Source organism: Calliphora vicina, chromosome 2 (assembly GCF_958450345.1).
Source record: "Calliphora vicina chromosome 2, idCalVici1.1, whole genome shotgun sequence".
In the NCBI taxonomy this organism is placed as follows: Eukaryota; Metazoa; Arthropoda; class Insecta; order Diptera; family Calliphoridae; genus Calliphora; species Calliphora vicina.
Genome location: NC_088781.1, coordinates 24,768,549 through 24,792,099, shown reverse-complemented (window position 1 = coordinate 24,792,099; position 23,551 = coordinate 24,768,549). Strand labels below are relative to the sequence as shown.

General features: G+C 30.9%; 2 protein-coding genes across 3 annotated transcripts in view; both read left to right on the top strand.

Annotated features, from left to right (window-relative positions):
• The first annotated feature begins 230 nt into the window (after positions 1–230).
• Positions 231–1,122, top strand: EMC5 (ER membrane protein complex subunit 5). 2 transcript variants are annotated; one of them, XM_065500760.1, is made up of 4 exons: positions 231–429; positions 517–569; positions 638–839; positions 939–1,122. In XM_065500760.1, the coding sequence occupies exons 1-4, from the start codon at positions 348–350 to the stop codon at positions 947–949; spliced, it is 348 nt and encodes a 115-aa protein (XP_065356832.1). In that variant the 5' UTR covers positions 231–347; the 3' UTR covers positions 950–1,122. The 2 variants fall into 2 exon arrangements, with proteins under 2 accessions (XP_065356832.1, XP_065356831.1); XM_065500759.1 differs by having other exon boundaries at positions 233–429; positions 638–1,005.
• A 2,694-nt stretch (positions 1,123–3,816) lies between these two features.
• Swip-1 (EF-hand domain-containing protein D2 homolog Swip-1) overlaps positions 3,817–23,551 on the top strand; it is a 66,562-nt gene continuing 46,827 nt past the window's right edge. The window contains exon 1 of the mRNA XM_065501079.1: positions 3,817–4,469. Within this exon, the coding sequence (XP_065357151.1) occupies positions 4,192–4,469 (278 nt within the window). The 5' untranslated portion in view covers positions 3,817–4,191. The remainder of the gene's footprint in view (positions 4,470–23,551) is intronic.

Here is a 23,551-nt window from a genome sequence, read left to right as displayed (position 1 = left end):
AAAATCGTCTATAGTATAGTCAATTAGAGTGTATAGTTTTATTCAATTAAAAAGGAAAGGACATTTCTATTTAATTTGCAGTTATTTTCAACAATAAAATTATCATTCACATTCTATGCTGGACACCCTTCCACACCAAATACAAAATGACAACCCTGTTAAATTTATTTTACAGTTTGAGAGTCACAGCTGTAAAACTAATTGTCATTTTAATTGACAGTTGTCATTATTTGGTTAAAGAAAAAGAGGAAAGACTGAAAAAATATTTTAATGCGTGTTATTTTCTACAAAATTCAATAAAAATCAAATAAATTGAAATCGAAAACCACAAATTTCCAGAAAATAAAATGGTCAATACAGTTTTAAATAAATTTTTGCTACTTGCCGGCTTTGCCAGTTTAGCTCATGCTGCTTATTCAGCGGCTCATTGTAAGTATCACAGCACTTGATAAAACAAGAAAAAATGCAGGTCAATTACTAAATAAATATATTTTTAATGATTTTATTCCTAAATAGATCGCACCTATTTACGTTTAACCGAACAAGAATTCACTAAACTACCCCTGGATGTAAGTTATATGTTATTAATTCTTAATTTAATCAGAAATTATTTTGTAACTTTATTTTCCCTTATTAGGTCGTTGTCCAAATTGTGGTCAGTTTGATTGTTGTCATTTACAATGTTATACAAATTGTGGGTAATTTTAAGGAAATTCGTGCTACCGTAGATATGCAAGCCAAGTCCTGGGATACTTTGGGCAATTTTCCCTCATTTTATTCATTTAATCACCGTGGTAAAGCCCTATCGAACATTTATATACCCGAAGAGGAGGCTGAAGGTAAATCGAAGTTGGATTTAAATTCATAAGCGTTTAAATATTATTTGTGTGTAATATAAGTAATAGTAATTCTTTTTCCTGGGTTTTTATTTTAAATAGATGATTCTTAACTTAATGTGTATTTATCATAAATTATTATAAAGTCTTAAATTGAAAAGTAACAAAATTTGAATCTTTAAATGTGATAAAACACAATAGAGCGATGGTGCGGAGCTAAATGGTAAAGCTATATATTTTTCTAAATAAAAAGTATTGGAGAACAACATTGGAATTTGAACTAAAATTTACATTGTATTCATTTGCTTGCTAAGTTTTAAAATAACAATTTCAATATTTTTTGGAACATTTTTATACCCACCATCAAAAATGATGGGGGTATATTGATTTTGTCATGCCGTTTTTAACACATCAAAATATTTGACACACATAAGTATATTCTGGGTTCTCATAAGATTCTAAGACGATCTAGCTATGTCCATCCATCTGTTGGTCTGTTGAAAACAGAATAGCTGGCTGAAATCTTTCACAATTACTCTCTGTTAATAAGGTTTGATACTGAAACGGAGCAATATCGGTTCTTGATTTCACCTAGCCCCCGAAAACTGTTTAAGCAGTCATAAATATATTGATCATGCGGCAATCCTAATAAAATTTAGCACAAATTTGTTCTAAGTACTCTGAAAGCAAAGCACATGAGGCTTGTTTTGAAGATTGTTTTATTTATAAAAAAGAATTACTACACAAAAATTGTTGAACCAAATCATTAGATAATGCAAACAAGTAAAAAAGTATGGTCGGTCAAGCCCGACCAAATAATACCCTACACTGAGGAAATGAGCAAAAACTATTTTTTTTTTGTTAATTTCAATAATTAATTTTCGTGAATGATTTTCGGAAGTTGGTCTTATATGGGAGCTATGACTAATTATGGAACGATCGCCATGCCATGTAATTAGGTCGTGTGATTTAGGTCTATATGAAGCTTATTTCTGTTAAATTCTATGTATACCAACATTTTTTAGAGATTTCTGCTCGTTAAAGTGATTTTCCGAATCATATATTTAGGTGACACTAATTCCGTATTTATGGAGCAAAATTTGTGTAGATACCTATATAATTATTTATGACCGATAAAGTCCAATTACGGAAAGAAGTGTGAGACTCATACTGTGAGTGTATTAAAACTTGAAAGGCAAAACTTGATCGTGTAACCCCCAAGTAAAGAAAAGTTTGGGAAAAAAGTCACGTTCGCTTAATTTTGATTGATAATTTTGAATAAAATAAAAAAAATTGAATCCGTGTTCGGAAATACATTTTTCATTCTGTTTAAAGATTAAATAATAAAATTAATTACGAGAAATTTAATTTATATTAGAAATAAGTTGCCAAAATCTTCATAATATTGAATTACTTAAAATAAATCAGTTAGGTAGCACCAAAATATTGTTAACAAAAACACTCATTATTGATCTGGCAACCCATGTATAAATTCTGCATAAAAAAGAGAAAACACTCAATTTTCTGCACAATTGAATAATATTCTCTATCTCCATAATGAGTGGAATAAGTATTTTGAATTTTGGGATAGTGACGACCAAAGTAAATTAATAAAGTAGCGACAGTACTACAACAAATACAACATTTACAAAAACCACAAGCAATTTTGTTTTTGGTTTAAGGTCTGAGCTGTCAAAGTTGCCTGTTGTTGTTTTTGCTTTTGGGCTTGTTGTATTTTTCGCCACAACAACCACAAGTGAATTGACAGTTCAGACCAAAGTAAAAAAAATAGTCAGCTGTTCTACTGAGTCTACTTTATTAATTTACTTTGGTGACGACCATGGTGTAATGATATACAAGTCAGCTGTTTTTGACACTATAAAAGTTATTTGTTTTTGTATTGTTGCCGTAACGCATACACCTTATAATCATTACGCCATGGTGACGACCAAGGCGAATTTATATAGCAGGTGGTATCGATTCTACCAAGATGTATTAACAAGGTGACAGCGTAACTACAACAATACAAGAACAATAATCACTTTTATCAAAGAAATTGTATTTTTTAACACTTTTAAATATTTTATGCACATAAAACGGTGACAAATACTCTCTTCTTTAAATATAAAATAATCTTTTTAATTTTATAACAAATTTTAAAATGTTTGTAAACAAGTTTTTGACATTTCACAAGGCAAAACATGAGTAGAGCAAAAATATGCCTTGGATTCTACAACATCTACAAAAACAACTTGCAATTTGTTTTTGTTTATGTGGTTTAAGCTGTCAAAGTTTGACTGTTGTTTTCGTTACTTTTACGTTATGTCGATTTTCTCGATTTTAAATAGTAACGAACCGGATCTATAGCGGAACAGAAACAACAAGCGGACTACTATGACAGCAACAAATTTGTACATGTCAAGGCATATTTAACCAGGTGGCACCGTAACGCCAGCTGACTTTTTTTTCCTTGTTAATACGCCACCAAGGCGTATTTAACAAGGTGACCGCATAAAATCAGCTATTTCTTAATTTATTTGTTAATACGTCTTGAAACCCACCATTCAATTATCCACACTATATTTAGTTTTAATACAGATTTCTTTAATTTCTCGTTTCTGTTTTTTGATATTTGGTAAGAACAATTTCTGTTTTTGTAGAACTGCCACCACCTAGTATGAATTCGCCTGGTAGTGTCGATAACACAGTTCATTATTTTTTCCTTTACTGTGTTTGAGCTGTCAAATTATCTTGTGTTTGTTGCAGCAAATGCTACAATAGAAATAAGAGTAACAAAAACAACATACAACTTTGACAACTCAAACCACATACACAACAAAAAATTCCATATTGTTTTTGTAAGTGTTGTACAACTGACTTCACCTAATAAAAAATTCGCTTTTTTTTTTGTTATTTTCTCGCCCTGTGATTTTTGTTGTAAACATCAGTCACTCTTCAACTGTCTTCTTCAATAGTTCGGTGCGTTTGAATCGCTCAAATAGAAATTGTGTAAAAATTATAACGGAAATTAAGTAAATAAATTAAAATTTTATCATAAAAATAATAATTAAAAATTGTTTACTACAAATTAAGAGCAAAAAAAGAACATCCTTATCTTAATAATAAAATAAAGTGTTGAAAAAGAATTAAAAAAAATCCTTTAAGGGTGTGTTTTTTTCATTACACTTATTATAGTAGAGAAACAAAAATACCTACATATTCAATTGCACTTGTTAAATAAACAAAATAACAACAACAAGTAACATTTAAAAAAAATACAAAAACAAGGATACAGTAAAATAATTTTGCTAGTTTTTTAAATAAAAGTTACAAGAAAATTCATACATATACAAAAATGTCTGTGTCCTCAAATGCTTCTTCGGCTGCCTCCTCTGTTTCTGGAGCCAACACCTCAAATGGTCGCCGTTCATCTTTGGGTCGGCCCAATAGCTGTGATTCGGGTTCAACCGACTCCTCCGAACTGTCACACATCTTAACCAGACGTCAGGTGATTATGGACTCACAGGAGGCTGGCATCGAAGTGCCACACAATTTCAAGGTGGTCAATGTTTATACAGAATTTCATGAATTTTCACGCAAACAAATTAAGGATTATCAAAAAACCTTTAACACGTAAGTGCTTTTAGATTGTTACATATTTAATTGTTTGCCTATATTTTATATATTATATGAATCCATTTAAATAATACAAAATAAAATGTCAAGATCCCAGCCAAGGTCATCATCATGATGTAAATAAATAATAGAAAAAAAACTTGTCTAGATTTCAAAACTGCCACGATTTTCCACCACCATTATCCGCTGCCAACAACCCTGCCTGCTGCTTCTCTAAACATCCTCCTTACAACATTCCCATACACAATATGTACAAAATTTTCTGTATTGCAAAAGGAAAATGTAAAAAAACGCCCACATACCAAGAAGATTTACCAACAAAACATAACCATTTTTCTGTTTCTACTCCTCATTTTTTCAGTTTCTGATGCTGTGTATAGACACCTTAAGTATTTATTTATTTTCTTTATGGATGGATGTTTATTGTACAACTTATGTAGGTTTGCCCTGGCCCATGCTGAATGAACATTTGATATGTGTGTATTTTTTGTGTATGCCATGCATGGCTTTTTTGTTTTGTTTTCATTTCACGTGACTCCTCTTAATCTAAGGTTTTGTTATTCCATGCTGGGCTCTTTTTACTCTTGCCACCACCACCACCTCGTCTTTGCATGATTTGACATTTTGCATACAAAAAAAGTTGGTGGTAGTGGTGGTATGTTTATTGAAAAACTGTAGTGTTTAAGTATTTTTGGTGGCTGTTTTTTTTTGTACTTGTGCCAAACTGAGTTTTTTTTTGCATATTTCAGTTTTGAATTAATATTTTCAATACTCATCCCATACTGTTTGGTACATAAAGCAGCTCCTTTATATTCCTTCATAAATTATAATTTTATTTATTTACTCTGTAAAACTGGCAGAAGATAAAAATCCAGAGTGGTAGGTACTTTTAAAAGGGGGGCTAAACATGTATGTATAATACCCCTGGATTTTCCTTTACCATCTTGAAATAATTTATTTTATGAAAACTGTCAGTTTAACTTTGGGTTAAAACATAACTATACATTGTGATAATGTTGGTTAGCTATTTAAATTATAATTGTAATTGGAAAGTAATTTTATTGAATTTTAAATTTTAACTATTTATAAAATAATCACTATCTAAGTCGATTTAACGATGTCGTCCCTCCATTCGTTGAGCTGGCTGTCTAAATAATACATGTAAGAAAGTACAGGTCTTAATTTTAAAGATATGTCGATAAGATTTTGCATATGCCTTCTTTCGGCCCAAGGACGAACGAAGACTTCAGCAAATCTTTACTTTTCTTGAAGTAGCCATAAAATTGTCCTTCGGAAATAGTACTTTTTTGCCATAATGTTTATATAGGTATCAACAAAAATTTCTCCACAAATAAATTTTATATAAAAACAAGTCTGTACCAAATCTTATATAAATTTATTCAAAGCATTAAACATTGCTAGCTATTACCTTTTCCCATCTTTCTGGCACTTTATGGATTTCGAGTCAAAGGAAATGCTCATCTTTTGAGGCCATATTTTGATGCAGAGATAGCGTTCTGCATCGATCGAAAAAAATAGTAGACGGACAGGGCACGGTCTGGACTATAAGGCTGGTGAGGCAAAACTTCCCAACCACTCATTCTAAATACTTTGGTCGAGAGTTGTCATTAGGGTTTTTATCCCGGGAATTCCCAGTACAAATTTCTGGGGAATTTTGCCAATTTTTCACTACCCGATTCCCGGGATTTTTAGTCGGGAATGCCGGGAATTAAAAACTGACGAAATTACATAGAAAACAAGTTAGAACTCTATTTTTCTCACCAAAAAACACTGAAAAGTTTTTTACAGTTTTTTGCTTATATCTCGGTAATAATAGACCGCTTATTATTATTATTTATTTGGGGTTTTTCGTATGCAAATTTAAAAAGTGAATTCATTATTATAGAATTTATTTCTTATTGAATCATTCTAATTTCTTTAAATTTTTTCTTCAAATCCATAACAAAATAGCTTCAAAAATTTATAAAATAATTAAATTCTTCTTCAATTCAAATCTAGTACAAAAAGGCTTAAGACAATTTTTTCAAGTAATTTTGTAAATGATTTGATTTAACAAAAATTAATTCAGTTAAACAAATGCTTTGGAATGAATCTAAAAAATTAAATATTAGGAATGGATTTATGGAATGAAAGGCTGACATTCTTTAATTACGGATTAAGTTTTTAGTGAATTAAGCAAAAATTTTATTAATTAATTCGAAGAACTGATATTTCATAATTATAAAACTAAGTTTTTTTATGAAATTTGGCTATAATATTCCTCGGGTACCCGAGAATGTAGAAAAAAATTTCCCGATTCCAAAAAAAGTCGGGAAATTAAAAACCCTAGTTGTCATGATAGACTATTTTGACAGCATATTCTCGGCGTTTTTCACTCGCTTCAAACGAATCAGTTGCGTTCGGTACAGCTTCCCTGTAATGGTCTGGTCAAATTTCAACATTTCATAATACATAGGACCCTTTTGCTCCCACCAAATACAAATAATTACCTTAGCGCCATGGATATTTGGCTTTGGTGAAGATTCGGCTGGTTGGCCGGGTTTCACATATGATCTCTTACGCTTCGGGCTATTGCAATCTATCCATTTTTCATCGCAAGCAATGATTCGGTGCTAAAAATAAGTTTCTTTTATAGCGTTGAAGCATCATTTCGGACAATTAAAATCATCTTTCAAGGTCTCTCTCTCGGCATCAATTCGCATGGTAACCAATTTACCTGCTTTTGGATGAATCCTGCTGCCTGCAAATGTTTGGAAATTGCTGGAAAGTAGCTCACAATGATTTTTCAAGCTCTTGTTGAGTTTGACTACAATCTTCATGGAGTAATGCCTCCAATTCTTGGTCTTCAAACTTTTTTGGCTGACCTGGGCGGTTTTTGTGTTCCGTGTCACTTCTGAACCGCACAAAACATCGCTCGCATGTTGAAACCAAGGGAACACTCAGCGGCAATTTTTTTAATTAAAGAAGTAAAGCAAAACTTCCTAGATATGACGCTATGTTGGTACAAACTTCCACATTTTCGAAGCAATGTAATGTTCTATTACTAAGTGAGAATCAATGACAGATATGTACCCTTCAAAATGACATATAAGTTATTAAAAACAAAAATCGCGTTCAAAAGATTAGCCATCTATTGTAAATACCGCATTTTTATGTCATAAAGCCAATAAAAAGAAAATTTTTAAAAGGGCAATCACTGATAGTTTGCCCTTCGGTAATCATTTGAAATAACAGTGTACAATTTTGTCCCAATTAGGAACCCGTAACCACATGCTTCTCATCATCGTTGTGTAAGCTTTTCTCTCTAACTCCTTGTATTAGTAGCTTTGAGATATTATTCAAAATTGTATATCCCATCCTACGATCTTTCACCTGAAATATCTAATTATTTCAAAGGATTATCAATTAATACTTCACGGGGCACAGTGAGAAAGGATAAACTATCAGTGATTGCCCTTTGTGAGTACACTGTAATAATCTTGTTGGCTCTTCTTAATTGCTTGAAAAGAGCACTCTTAATTGGTGAACTGCACTTAAAGAAATATACGCATTTAACTAATCATAGGAAATACACAATTTTCTCATTCAAAGATTATTCTTCTTAAGTTTATTCGTGGAATGGTACAGAATAGAATTCTATAAATGATCCTACTATGATAGACTGGGCCTTTTTTTCGAAAAATGTTCAACTAGGCCGTGGACAAGTAATATAAACGGTTATGTCCTGCTCTTAAAAGAACAGTCTTCAATTAAAAGCTTATTATTAACAAAAGTTTAAATCATGTTACTTTTGAATGAAAACTAAAACAAATATCAAGATACACACAAAAGCTTTATTGAAATTTGAGAAGGGATTAAAGAAGGCACCGAAGGTTCATATAACAAATCATTTACCGAAAGCGATACAATTTCACCTCATTTTCTAAATGCTTGACTCTGAACTACGTTTATTTAAATATTTGTAAAACATGACTTCTTTTTTACAATGAACATACGTGTAAAATACTGTAAATGTAACTTTTATCATTGGTGTTGTTGGTTCTTTGTCTGAGTAAACACTTGCTAGCAACGACACTTTATTATTAACTTTAGATCAACATCACCACAACGTCAGCGTCATGTGAATGAATGCAACTTTTTCATCTTTCATATATTTTCTAAATAATCTCGCCCCTCTACAACAAACTAAACACAAGTTAACAAAAGGGGCATCCACAAATATTTATAACATTTATTATGACGTTCGTCCGTCTGTACACACAGGTGAGGGTGAAGGTGTCTGGTTTTATAAAAAAGAATATAAAAGATATATTTACATAATCATAGATAATGACGTTGATAATTAGAACTAAAGGTGTTTTTAACACAAGTCTAAGCAGCTTAATTGAAATTCTAATAAAAAAAAAACAACTGAAAAACACACACAAAAGTAGACGATAATAACATGAGGTTTTATAGAAAACATTTTCTATTCATTATTTTTAAACGTTTCTATTTATTAGTTTAACAATTTTGTACTGATAACCTTTGGAAGTGAACCTTAAACTTGAATTATGGTTTTGATAGGAGCATGAAACAGATTTGTTTTAAATGGAATGTAATTTAGAGACACGTGAAACTGTAGCTTATTGTCAGCCATTGAATTAATTTCCAATTCTTACATTGTTTCTGGAAAAGATGAAAAACATTCAGAACTTTATCAAAGTTCAAATTTTATTCGCTTAAAACAGTCTTAAGATATTCTGAATTTTATGACAATGACAAAATTATGACAAAAAGGTTTTTAAAAACAATTTCCAAACATAAGTTGTAAATGTTTCAGTCATAGAGAATTATACATAGAGACGAGACACTGCGTTTTGTCAAATAAAATAAAACAAATCATATGTCTGATACAACAACAAAATACATTGATTAGCATGTATTTTGTTGTTGCAAGAGTTAAGGTACGGTCACACACAGCTAATATTTGACGTTTATCGTCAAATATTTCATTGCCTGTATCTGACCACAAATAAAATTTAGATCAAACAACAAAACAGATGATTTTAGTCAAACAAAATTATTTGTCGGCAAACAAAATATTTTCTTAATGTGAACAAAGTGTGACCACTAGCTACATAAATACCTAAAAAATATACACATCTGCTCAAAATAATAGATACACCTAATTGGAAAAAATTTAAATGGCGGTAACATTGAAAATTTCCTCGCAAGCGTTAAGAATACATCATATTATTAAAATTTCTATCTGGCAATGTCATGTCAGTCAAAAATCTGGCAACTATTTGCTTTCATGTTGATTTTTAAAAACGAATTTATTTGAATTACAAAAAATTATTTGCTCATAAAAATAGATACACATCAGTAATTTGTAATTTGTTTATATACAATTTTTTTTTTGTGCAATTTTTTGTTCCTATTTACGTGAAACAGTAAGTATAATTTAAATTTTAGCAACAATTTTATAAAAAATAGGACTCTTTTGAAGAAAATGGGACGAAATCATCATTGTACCGAAGATGAGAAAAAAATTGTTCAAACGATGAGAAATCAAGGAAAATCATTACGGGAAATAGCAAAGAGCATAGGAAGATCTTTACATTTTGTCCAAAATGCTTTATCTAAAAAACAAAAAAGAGAAACTCGCGGTAGACCAAAGAAAACCAGTCCAGAAACAGATAGGCGGATCGTCCTTATGGTTAAAAAAGACCCTTTCATATCATCGAAAGCTATTTCTGCGGAGCTATGTAACGAAATCAGTCCACAAACAGTTCGTCGTCGTCTTTTACAAGCTAAATTGCCGGGAAGAATTGCCAGAAAAGTGCCACTAATGCGCCAAAAAAATATCAAGACAAGATTAGAATTTGCTAAAGAGCACTTACAATGGTCCGGGTGTGAAGGCGAAAAAAAATGGAGAAATATTTTATGGAGCGACGAAACAAAAATAAATTTGTTTGGAAACGACTGCTAAAGAAATGTACGCCGACCAAAAGGAAAAGAATTCCACGTTAAATTTACAAAAAAGACGGTAAAACATGGCGGGGGAAACATAATGGTTTGGGGTTGCTTGTCATGGAATGGTGTTGGTCCGATATTCCGAATAGAAGATACCATGAATGCTAGTGGGTATAGAGACATATTGGAAAACGTAATGCTTCCATATGCATCGGAAAATATGCCATTAATATGGACATTCCAGCAGGACAACGACCCAAAACATAGTTCAAGATTAGTTAAAAACTGGTTCTTGAAGAATAACGTACCTGTTTTAAGCTGGCCCAGCCAATCCCCTGATTTAAACCCAATAGAAAACTTGTGGAGTGAATTAACGATAAGGCTTTCGAAGGAAGTTTTCAAAAATAAAGACGATTTATGGGAGAAAACGCAAAAAATATGGTACGAGATTCCATTGGAGAAGTGTCAGAACTTGATATCCAGTATGCCCAGAAGAGTGGAGAAAGTTTTACAAAACAAAGGTGGATATACTGGATACTAGCTTTACTTTAATAATAAACTAATTTTTTTAAGATAAAATTTATTAGCTTTTGTTTAATAAGAATTTTTAAAAATGTATCTATTATTATGAGCACCAAATTTTTCGAAATTTAAGAAATTTAATTTACTTTATAATATTTATTATTAATTATGAAATATTTTGTTTTTGTTTTTTACTCTCCTTTTAACTATAAATAAAAATCGACTGAATTTTTTTTATAATTTTACAATATACCATTATTTTTTTTCGTTTTTAAAAAATAAATTTTGGTGTATCTATTATTTTGAGCAGATGTGTATAATTTGATCATGCAAATATTTTTAAGGTTAAAGCACTTATTTCGAATTGTAAAGTAATCATTTTATTAGAGATTTATTGAATTTTGTTATCATATATTGAATTTAATTTTTCACTTTTTGTTTGACCAAACTGCTGCGAAAAAGAATCAGTAAATATATTTGCCGTGTGGTCACACTATATCAAACACTTTCATAAAATAATTGTTTGATCAAATAGAAAAAAACAGAAAATTATTTGCTCAGCATGGCGGAAAAATAAGAGGAGATTATTTAAATATTTTTCGTACTAAATTAAAGACACAAATTCACTATTTTTTTTTTTAAACATAAATACATATTCAATATTTCTTGAATATTTGTTATTTAAATTATTTTCACTAAATAATTGCATCAATAAATGAAGTCTTCTTCTTCACATAAAAGTCATTCAGCCTAGGATGACATACTGGGAGAAAAACTAATTGAAGACATGAAGTCTATGTTGCGATTTTTGCAATTTTATGCGATTTATATTTTTATACGTTTAACATAGTCTGATGTTTGATTATTTTTTATTTATACATGGAGTTTGTCTATTTTCAAAATTTAAAATTGCTCATATGTACATATGGAATATTAACTGAAATTTTATACAGATTGAATTTAAAATCAAAGAAAATTTTACATAAATAGTATGAATTGATTGTAATTAAAAAATAATTCTTAAACAGTATGATCTGTTTAATTTTTTTTTACTGCAGAAGAAGAATATGTCTAATAGCATTTTTCACTTTTCTGATTTTAGTATCATACAAAAATTTTTATTATAAATTTTTAGATAATGCGATTGAATTGGAATTAATTAAAAATTTATGTAAAAAAGGTAAACATTTCCATAAAATTTAACAATATTTGTGAACATGTTCTTATTCTGAATGAAAAAAGTTTGGAAAAAGTCGTGTTCGATTAATAATATGTATTAAAAAACCAATAAGCATTTTTACTGGAATTCAAGTTGATAGCAAGTGTAATTCAAGCCTTGAGTTATAGTCAAGCAATTGAATTACAGTTGTATTACACTTTATTTCAATAGCATTCTCCAGTAAAAAGGAAACATAAATTCAAGCCATATGTTTTTTGTTTGAAAAATATTTAATATTTCAAATATTTTTCAAGTATAAAACATGATTACATTTCCATTCAATTTCAATTATGAATTGTGATAGTAATATAATTTAATAAATAAACATTTAATAATTATATTATTAAATTGTTCAAGCTTGTGTTCTTTTCGCGATTTGTTTTCATTATTTAGCGATTTTTAATTTAAGATATAGCAACACTACTTTTGCGATAACACATGATGCAACAGCTGTTATTTGACACTGTTTGATCTTGCAAATGAATTGCAAGATCAAATAAAAAAATACCCAAAATGCAGGAAAATATTTGCTGTTTAGTGGTCACACATTGGTCACATTACAAGAATGTTTTCATATTGGCAAATAAATTTGTTTGACCAAATTCAGCTGTTTTCTTGTTTGCAGTGCAAAAATATATTGTGTTCAAACTAGAAACATAAAATATTTGACGCTTAAATAAAAGTACTGAAATTTCATAATTCTTTCAAATGTAAAGCAAAATCTGGTAATATTTTACTTTCTAGAAATGTCTTTTTTATTGATGAAAGAAATTAAAGTTGTTTTGCAGCTTTATTTGATAATTATTTAGAACAAATATTACCATAAATGTGACCACAAGTCAAATATATTTTCCCCTTTGTGTGTTTGATAGTATTTCGGTGTAGTTTGATTAAACAAATATGGCAAATAAATGTGTACAGTGTGAACACAAAATCAACCCATGAATTATTTGATGTAGTTTTGATCAAACACATGAAACATCTTGTGTCAAATAATTTGCGTAGTCTGACCCTACCTTTAGGTTTTTGACAATTATGTCTCGTCTCTATGTTACCCTATGGTTTTAGTTTTGTCTTGTCGCCCGACTTAATTAGAACCTTTTTCCTTTTATAAAATACCAGACGTTATAATCCTTTGTCTTCGAAAAACAACTTGAGAATCTTAACAAAAACCTACAGTTTCTAACTCATCATATCTTCTTTATATTCTTTACTAATTACTGCTCTAAAAAATTTCAATTAACAGCAAATGTTTTCCAACAAAATTGAAAAAATAAACATTCCAACCAAAACCTGCTGCCAATTTCCCACTGCTACTGGAGCCATCTCAACTCATTTGTTTATTCACATTTTTTTTCTTCTTCGTCTTGTGTAATCACTAATAAACGTTTTGATTTCAATCGATTGCTGGTTTTCTGAAAACCAAACAAACAATAATTATTTATTTATTTGAAACCAATCAACAAACAACATCCATTTGTAAAATGACGATGACAGACAGAGAGACAGACAGCCTGACTGACACAACAAGACATTTTGCCTATTATCGAATTAAATTACATGGTGTGGTCTGAAGTCACAGCTCATCTTGGTCGTCTCATATTTAACAATTTGTTTAGGAAAAACAACAAAAAATAATCACTTGAAACTAAAAGTGTAATAAATTGAAAAACACAAAATCCAAACAGAAATAAACATCAAGAAAATCCCACAATAATAACAAACAACACTTAGAGCTCTAAACCAGTGATGAATTAGATGGTACATTATATAAACATTTGGTACAATTTTAAACTCAAAAGTCCAAAAAATCTTTTGTTTCAAATTCAACATTTATTTATTAGTAGTTGCTGATAGATGTTGATGGTTAAAAAAAAATAAACTATGAGAGAAAATATCTTCAACTGAAAATCTTAATCACGATAAATGAAAAAAAGATGGAACCTAGTTGAAAGTAGAGAAACTCAATCTCCTCTATGTAGTTTTTTAAACCCCCATAAAATATTATTTATTATATATTGTTGGAAAGCTTTAATAGTTATTTAATATGTCGTATTCGATAACCGACATCTTACACGCAACAGTAACATGTTTCCACAATAATTACATCTTCGTTCCGGAACGATCCGAGCCTGACTTTACCAAATATTGTCAACTCAGCGAAGAACTTTCGTCAGAAGTAGAAAATTGTGACATTTTCGGAACAAGTATATTTAATGTTATCTCCTTAAAATTTGAGACAACAGTCGGGTAGTATCTAACATGTTCGGTCATTAACCTTTCCTGAAGTTCGTTTTTTAGCTCTTGAAGTTTATGAAGAGTTCGTTCCTCTTTTTGCTTCGCATAATGGCTTAAAATTGTAACTATATTCCAATTGGCTGAAAATTTATTTTCCTTCAAGAATTAAATTGTTATCGCTTTGATAGCAATTCGGTGTGTGTCGGTATATATGTTATTATAACCACCTTAAACACATTTATTGACATGCTGTTTTCTCGAGAATATTTCCAATGATTAAGTTTTGGAAATAAGCGGAGATGATTCTTCGGATTTGTTGATGATACTGCTCTTAATCCTTTGGATAATGACGCATATCTGACAGCGGTTTTGAACTTGTCAGTAACGAGAGTGAATGGTAATACAGAATGCTTCAAAAATTCGGTTGCTGAAACTCATAAATAACATATTAACATAGCTAAAACTTGTAATAGCTTGTCCAAATCATTTAATATACGAAGCACGATGAGGCAAGATGAGGCTCATTACGACATAGCCACTCCAATTTCACACGCCTCAAACTAATTACCTTACGAAAGCTCCATCGTCGTGGCCCTTTACATTTCAAAAACCTTCGATACAGTTTGCTATCCAGGATACGCTATACAGTCGAAATTTACACATACCTGTAAACCTTTTAGAATTAAGCAATATTCCTAGGCAATTCTGTGTAATTTTTCTCTATCATGACAATATACCACACTAAGTCACTCGCATAATATACAAAACACAACCTCAGCATAAAACATATCAGTTTAGGCTTTCCTTAAACTTAAGATCTTATAAAAGCAAAGTCATCATGGCACTTGACATTCCAAAAGCCTTCGACATTGTCAGCTATCCAGGATCCCGTATTTGCAGCCAAAGTTTAGAGATACATCTAGAACTTTGTGGAATTGAACAGGGATATACTATGGACAATGTTCTGTAGACACATCGGTTTAATTGCCATCGTTCTCTAGGAGAGGAGAGAATATCTTAAATGGAGGACTGTACAATCTTGGCGATAGGTCACAGCATTTTTAATCTGCGCACTAGAATAAAGTAGAGTTATCTCATAAATTTATCAACAAGATTTTTATTACATGGAACAAGGAAGTTTAACTTGGCATTGTAATAATTGGGAAACAAATTTCTGAAAGTTTTGACAGTCAGCTGGCATAATATAAAGAAACCTTGTTCAATACCTATACACCAATTGAACATCGATTATTCGAATACACTCTTGTGCAGCGTCTTCCAGCCAGAGATCTTAGCGATCTGGAAAGCCACGGACGTGATATGGGGTCTGAAGTGACAATTTATGTAAATAGTCAGGCGGCACTTTGAAATGTCACATAGTACATTCGAGCATAGTAATGGACCGTAAAAGAGTTCTAGAGTTGGAACTATACTTAAGCAGGTTGTGTTGGGTGCCAGGGAACTATAACATACAGGGTAATGAGGAAGCAGATGAACTGGCCAGGCATGGTTCATATCTGGACCATAGTAGTAGGGACCGATGGGGCAAAACCCCCTATTTGTCAATATTATAGGTTGATCTTTGAAAGATTCCGTGAATCTATAAACCTATACTGTAACAATAAGACGAATTGCAGGGTGTCCAATGCAAGCTGACCAAAATTGGATGCAAAAGCAACCAAAATACAAATTGGGTTGAATAGGAGAAGAATCTGGTCAGGAGTGACAACCGGTCACTGCTCCACTGGAACCTTCATTGGTAAATAGGATAGTGGGATACAGAACATTTGTAGGATGCGCGAGGATATCGATGAGCTAGAAACAGTAGAACACATTTTGTATAACTGTCCTAGATTACAGGGCTAGGGGATAGATTACACGATGAACTAGGGAATAAAGCTATATGTGATAAAGGAAAGCCTCTAGGATTTATCAGGGAAATAGGCTGGCTTTCTTTAATGATAGTTCTTCTGGAGAATAGCGGTTTATACTTATTTTCTGTCCTTCATACCGGGATTTCATTTCATTTTCGCCTCACTTCCTTCATTTATTTTCTTCATAACTGGGGGTTTACCTGAAGGATATCACAATGGATCCAATGGCTCTTCGAGTGGAAGTCTATTTTATAGTGCACACCACTTCAAATCTAATATAAAATGTAGCTTTTCGTGTAGGTGGAGAACTTATACAGATAGCAAATCATATTGACATCTTAGAACAAAGCGAATTCTGCGGATGCAGGATACCGCATTATTGCCATAATAGGTGGCCAAATATCGCTAATACCGTGAAAAACACGCCGGCAAACAAGAGTCTTTTGGAACCAATAGTATCTTTTAATTACTTATAGACAGTGACTTAGCATGTGACCCCAGGTATTTCAACTGTTCTGGCTGGCGAGAAATCATGTAAATAGCTCTTTACTTGATTATAAACTTGATTAACATCTTACGGCCCAACTTCTTCAATATTTAAACCACCTGTGTATAAATTAGTTTCTCGATAATAAGACGATTCTGTCACTATATTAATAAGATTCGTATCTCACATATTCGCATATCTGAATTTTTGAGAGAAGGTTTATTTTTCAATATCTGTTTCCTTTTAGGAGTTTTATTTTGGAAGGCCTTGGCAAAATATAACAATGATTTTGTGACTAAACTGCATTTTGAAATGGTACATTTTATTCAACTACTTTGGAATTAAATTTGCGTTAGGCAGCCCTGTACAAATGTAAACAACAATGCACTCTTTGGAAAAACAATAATAACAAGAAAGAAGAAAAAGAAGATCAAAGAGTAAACGAGAGCAAGAGATAAATTAACACGCACATTAAACATGTATGCAAGTAAAATTTACATGCACTGTAAATGCAGTAGCAGCAGCATCTACCAATAGTTGTTGTTGTTTTTTGTTGATTTATTTTTTTGTTTTAATTTTTCTTTTCAATTATCATCTCATTTGCACTTACATACAAGAAAATAACTAAAATAATACAGGGAAAGACAAATAAACTAGACTTAAAAAAAAAATAAAACGTCTCTTAATTTGTTTGAGTAAAAACAACAAATGAAAATGCACCACCAACAACTACAACAAATATTATACATATATTTTAAAAAAGATAAGGAGGCTAAAGAAAATCCAGAGAAAAACAAAAATAAACATAAGACGAAGAAGATAACAAACAAACAAACATCTTTTAAGCTGAGTAATATACAATTTGTTGTTGTTGTTATTACAGCTTTAGACAAGTGATATCTCCGACCAATTAACAATTGCATGTAATACGAGAGCATATATCGGTTTGTTGTTGTTGTTTTTTTTTATTTTCTCATGTGTATGTTTGTCAGTCAGTTGGTGTTAATGCTGACTTTACGCCTAGATGACTCATTTAATTTTATTTATTTCAGTTTTTTTTTTGTGCCTCTACTTGGTTTATTGCATTTAATTGTTCCTTAAAAAGTTATCGCTTTCATGTTCGGTTTCACACATGCAGTTTTTGATGGCACAGTGTGTTGCAATTCTATTAAAAGTGGTAGAATATTGTTTAAGCATACTTTTATCGATAAAAAAAACTTATGGCATTTTCTTTTCTGGCAAAAATGATGCCAGAAATGAAAATTCAACATTCTTCTCAAGTAATGTTGCCCTAAAACCCCGAAAATATGCTACATGTCTCAAATTTTATCAAAGGTTTAGAAAGGTACTACTTTTTGAACTGCTTTTGTTATTAATGTTTTGTATTTTTTGATTAAAAGTGTTGAAATGGAAGCAAAAAGTATACATAGTTTTAGAATATACAAATTTTCCCCAAACGAAAATAATTAAAATCAACATCTACTTGAAAGATTACTTGGAAAAACTATAAATTTTCAACCAAATTTACAATAAAATCTTAAATTTATTAATTTTTTCTAAAACAAAATTTGTTTTATAAAGCTTTATTTTATTTGTTCACTATTAATAATTTATTTACCCACTGTGACTTACCGTAAGTCAGCATAAAATTTTGGTGACTTCATTTTTTATTTTTATTATTTTTTTTTTTTTTGTTCATAAAGACTTGTAATCATTAAACAAACTATTACTACCTAACTATTAAGGAAAATTCACTTAATATTTAATGAAATAAAAAGTGTAAACATGTAATTAGTCATTTATTCATTTCATTTTATTCATAGGAACAAATTTAAAATAAAAAAAATGTTAAATACTTCTTAATGCCGTTAATATTTATCAGATTATAATTTGAAGCATTTTTGTTGAACTAACTATTAAAGTAGCTAAATTATTTTATTTTATGCCAAAATAATGACACGTTTTTTTAAATTTTTATGTAACACCAGGTGATGATACAATTTATTTATCTTTGAAATTTTTTTTTTTTGAATTCTTATGGGTGTGTTTTGATGATGATTTAATTAAAAATTGTATACGTAATGAATTAAATAGATAAGGTATTTTTAGAATGTAATGGAAATGAAAGTAGAGACATTGAATCGGTATTAAAAGGAAAGGAGTTTAAAATAAAGTAGTTATTTTAACTAAAGAGTAGTAAATCAAAACTGGAAACATAAATCGTCTATATTTGGCAGATAAAAAGTCGCAATGCCCAGGAGTATATTGTTGTTGCAACAGCATATACAATTATAATTTCGGCTAATATGTAACGCTACTTCGACTGGATATGAACATATATCTTCGGGACGTTTTGAGTTGGTGTTAGCCGAATAGCCAAAAAGGTGGAAGGTATCATGACATATTTTGGGGAAGCCATGGTCTATGCGGGACCTGCTGACCTTGAGCCAGTTGCTCCATACAGATCTCTAGTGTCTGTTCTGTTTCAAATCAGCTGTATAAAAGATCCACGATAGATGTTCAGCTTGTATTCAATTCAATTTCAGTTCGTAGTGTAAAAATATCCACGATTGATGATCAGTTCGTAGTGTAAAAAGATCAACAATTGAAGATCTAAGATTGATGTTCAATTCGTAGTGTGAAATGATCCACGATAGATTTTCAGATCGTGGTGTAAAAAGATCAACGATTGATGATCAGTTCGTAGTGTAAAAGATCCAAGATTAATATTCAATTCGCAGTGTAAAAAGATTCACGATTGATTTTCAAATCGTGGTGTAAAAAGATCAACAATTGATGATCAGTTCGTAGTGTAAAATATCCAAGATTGATGTTCAATTCGTAGTGTAAAAAGATCAACAATTGACCTTCAGTTTGTAGTGTAAAAGATCCAAGATTAATATTCAATTCGCAGTGTAAAAAGATCCACGATTGATTTTCAGATCGTGGTGTAAAAAGATCAACAATTGATGATCAGTTCATAGTGTAAAAATATTCACGATTGATGATCAGTTCGTAGTGTAAAAAGATCAACAATTGACGTTCAGTTCGTAGTGTAGAAATATCTACGATTGATGTTCAATTCGCAATTTAAATTCGAAATTCTGGCGCTATCGACTTTAATCGTGGATATTTTTACACTACGAACTGAAAATCAATTGAATACAAGTTTCTGCAATCCAGAAAGCATTAAGATAGAAACAACATTTCAGGCATTCCCTTGCATCACAAAACTTCCCAGATATCACTGAGCTGTAGCGTATCAATCCACATTTGAAGCCTATGAACAACAGGCATAGAGGTGATCGTCACTCAACTGTTTGTTCGAGGATCGCTATAATGCTGTTGATTTTACATATGTCTGGATTTGTTGATGTTCGAAAACTGAGGAGATATGTACTATTATTGTAATTTACTGAAGAAGTTGGACGTAACTCTTAGTACTCAACTATTAGTATTCAACATCCAGTCACGGATGTCGTCTAATAATGCAGTGTCCAGTTATCGGACACAGATATATTCATTTTAGTCATCGAAAGTCGTCATATTTTCAGATGTGCCACAGTTGTCTGGATGTCTAGTTTAAGTTTGTGGGAGAATAAATGTTAGTTAGGACCTTAATTATTCTTATGTTAAACAGCTTGGTTATCTTGTTAATACATGAACTCTGGTTGAAAGTGCCAGGAATAATTCGTTCACAGTAGAAGTTGAGCATAAAGCTGGATGTCATTACGATAGCATCGGAAGTCCATGCTGATGTATCGGAGAAGGGCGTCCAGGATCACAATCGGATGGTAGGATGACTAGGCAGATATCAAGCCATCAGAAACTGTCTGGTCAACAGCATATTATGATGCTTGACCGACAACATCCTGGTTTCCTCATGAAAATGATCCACATTCGTCATCTTGACACATCCGGTTATGAAACAGAGTGCATTATTCTGGGCCGTTTGTAAACCTATTTCTACATCATTCCAAAGTGCAAAATGGACGAATTCATCAGATACGTTCCCAGCAAAGGAGTAGGTGTATCGCATACTATAATTTTGTAGCATTCCCACATGGATCCATATCTAAACGATTAAGTCATACAAAAGGATTGTTTAAATGCCAAACATTAAACAATAACTTGATAAACATGTGAGAATAGTAGCATACTCCGCAAAATTTCGAATTTGTGAAATATCTTTATTCCCAAATTGTAAATTTAGATTCGAGATACGTTTGAGAATAAGGTTTAATATCATAATTTGTTAAAAGTTTGTTCCCAAATCTTTTCAATGGTCCTATTGCTGGATTAAATTTCAAATGTCGCTGTTTCAGTTTGAAGCTCATCTGACTTTCCAAAATGATACTGAAATATTTGGTTGGGTCTCTGTAGAAAAATTCATCTCATCATCTTGTCACAAAAAAAATTTCTTCTTAATAAAGGCTGGGTTAGCCGATCGTGAAGGTAAATTAATGTATCCTTAACGGAATGGAACAGGTGATCGCTTTTGTTGTGTGTAAAGTGATTTTTAAAAGCAGTAAAATTGAAAAATAGTTTTTTTTTAGGAAAGCTCAAATTATTGGATTTATATTTTATAATTTGACATAAAAACAACTTCGGCACCAAAATAAATTATTTGTTTGGAATTTTACGTTAAATTCGTGTTACGTTAAGTCAACATTACGGTGACATTCCAACAACGGTTGGCTAACCCAGCCTTTAATCTTTAAAGTTACGTAAAACAAACATCAGCAAATCTGCAAGCATCATACGTAACATAGATAAACTAAACAATCTTTTTTTCTATTATCTAATCTAACGCAAAAGAATTCTTAACATACTACACCAAAAAAACAAAACAATTTAAATAAAGCAAAAAACAATAAAAGTAAAACATCAAAAGAAAAAAATCTTTTCTAGAACAAACTTAGACAACAACTCTCACATGAATTTAAAAATGTAGAGCATGCTGTTTTAAAGTTAAATTAAAATATTGTACAATTGCATAGTTTTATAGATTTTTCTAAGTTTACTTGTTTGAAAAACAAAATTGAAAACTAACAATTTTTCGTAATATGTATTCGAAATCATGCAATAAATAGATTTTTTATGACTTTGTGTGTTGTTTGCTATAAAAGTCAGAGGTGGTGTGTATGTTTAATGAATGACATTTAAGAAAATATAATAAAATATAAAAATGATTAAGCATTTTAGATACATGCAACCAACATTCATTAAAAGATTCTTAATGTATTTGAAATTTTTGAATTTTCATTGCGTGGGTCTTTTTTTTCTCATACGATTTTTTGTTGTATTTCTTGTTGAGTATTAATTGCATTTTAATGATCATGCAATATTTTTTTTGTAATAAATACAAATTTATTGTTATTAAGAAATACAAAGTTTTTGTATGCTAATTATCCACAAAATAGGAAGTACAGATATATTCATTTTAACATTACATTTGTTGCATATTGAAAATTTCAATTTATTTCAATTCGAAATGCAACAATTCATGTAGGAAGCGAGAAGTTTTAGCACTATCAAATGTAAACATGATTTTTCCAAATGGTTTATGATGAATGATATTAAAATTATTCAATTACTATTAAATTAATAGCGAATTAAGCAGTATTTAACATTTAAAGATCAGCTGATCGATCACCTGAACGTTCACACTACTATCAACAGTAGTGTGAACATTTATTATTCGTAATGTGAACGTAATATAATTTATTAAGTACGATTTGAACATTCAAAACCTATTTTACCTTAACTTGTTTAAGTTTAAACAACAATATAAAAAAAAGATCACAGATTTATAATTATCGAAGATAAAAAAAACTTAAAAGCACATATGGGCAATTCCACGAGAATGACAACCACGGCAGAAAAAACCAAAACCCATGAAACTTTTTTCAAGATGATTTGAATAGGAGAAAACACTAAAACATTTTAAGGGCACAAATAGTTTAAACTGACTTTATTTAATATTTTAATTTAATTGGTACGTTTTAGGCTACGATTACGGCGAAGACTAAGCTCCCAATTAGCATGTAGTATGAAATGAATTTGACTTTGATTGTTTTATTGCTATTATCAAATTGTTTATTGAAACAGAAAATATATTTTCTATTTATTTTTAGTTTTTGTATAAATATATTTACAGAATATCCATACAGTGGTTGACAAAACAATGGAAACATTCATAGTGTAAAAATATCCACGATTGATGATCAGTTCGTAGTGTAAAAAGATCAACAATTGACGTTCAGTTCCTAGTGCAAAAGATCCAAGATTGATGTTCAATTCGTAGTGTAGAAATATCTACGATTGATGTTCAATTCGCAATTTAAATTCGAAATTCTGGCGCTATCGACTTCAATCATGGATATTTTTACACTACGAACTGAATATCAATTGAATACAAGTTTCTGCAATCCAGAAAGCATTAAGATAGAAACAACATTTCAGGCACTCCCTTGCATCACAAAACTTCCCAGATATCATTAAGCTGTAGCGTACCAATCCACATTTGAAGTCTATGAACAACAGGTATAGAGGTGATCGTCACTCAACTGTTTGTTCGAGGATCGCTATAATGCTGTTGATTTTACATACGTCTGGCTTTGTTGATGTTTGAAAACTGAGGAGATATGTACTTTTATTGTAATTTACTGAAGAAGTTGGACGTAACTCTTAGTATTCAACATCCACATCACGGATGTCTTCTAATAATGCAGTGTCCAGTTATCGGACACAGATATGT

Excerpts from the sequence above, each read along its gene's own strand:
- EMC5 (XM_065500759.1), top strand. The coding sequence starts at position 348 with ATGGTCAATACAGTTTTAAATAAATTTTTGCTACTTGCCGGCTTTGCC. Across the intron at positions 430-516 it reads TGCTTATTCAGCGGCTCATT|ATCGCACCTATTTACGTTTA; the intron begins GTAAGTATCACA and ends ATTCCTAAATAG. Across the intron at positions 570-637 it reads TCACTAAACTACCCCTGGAT|GTCGTTGTCCAAATTGTGGT; the intron begins GTAAGTTATATG and ends TTCCCTTATTAG.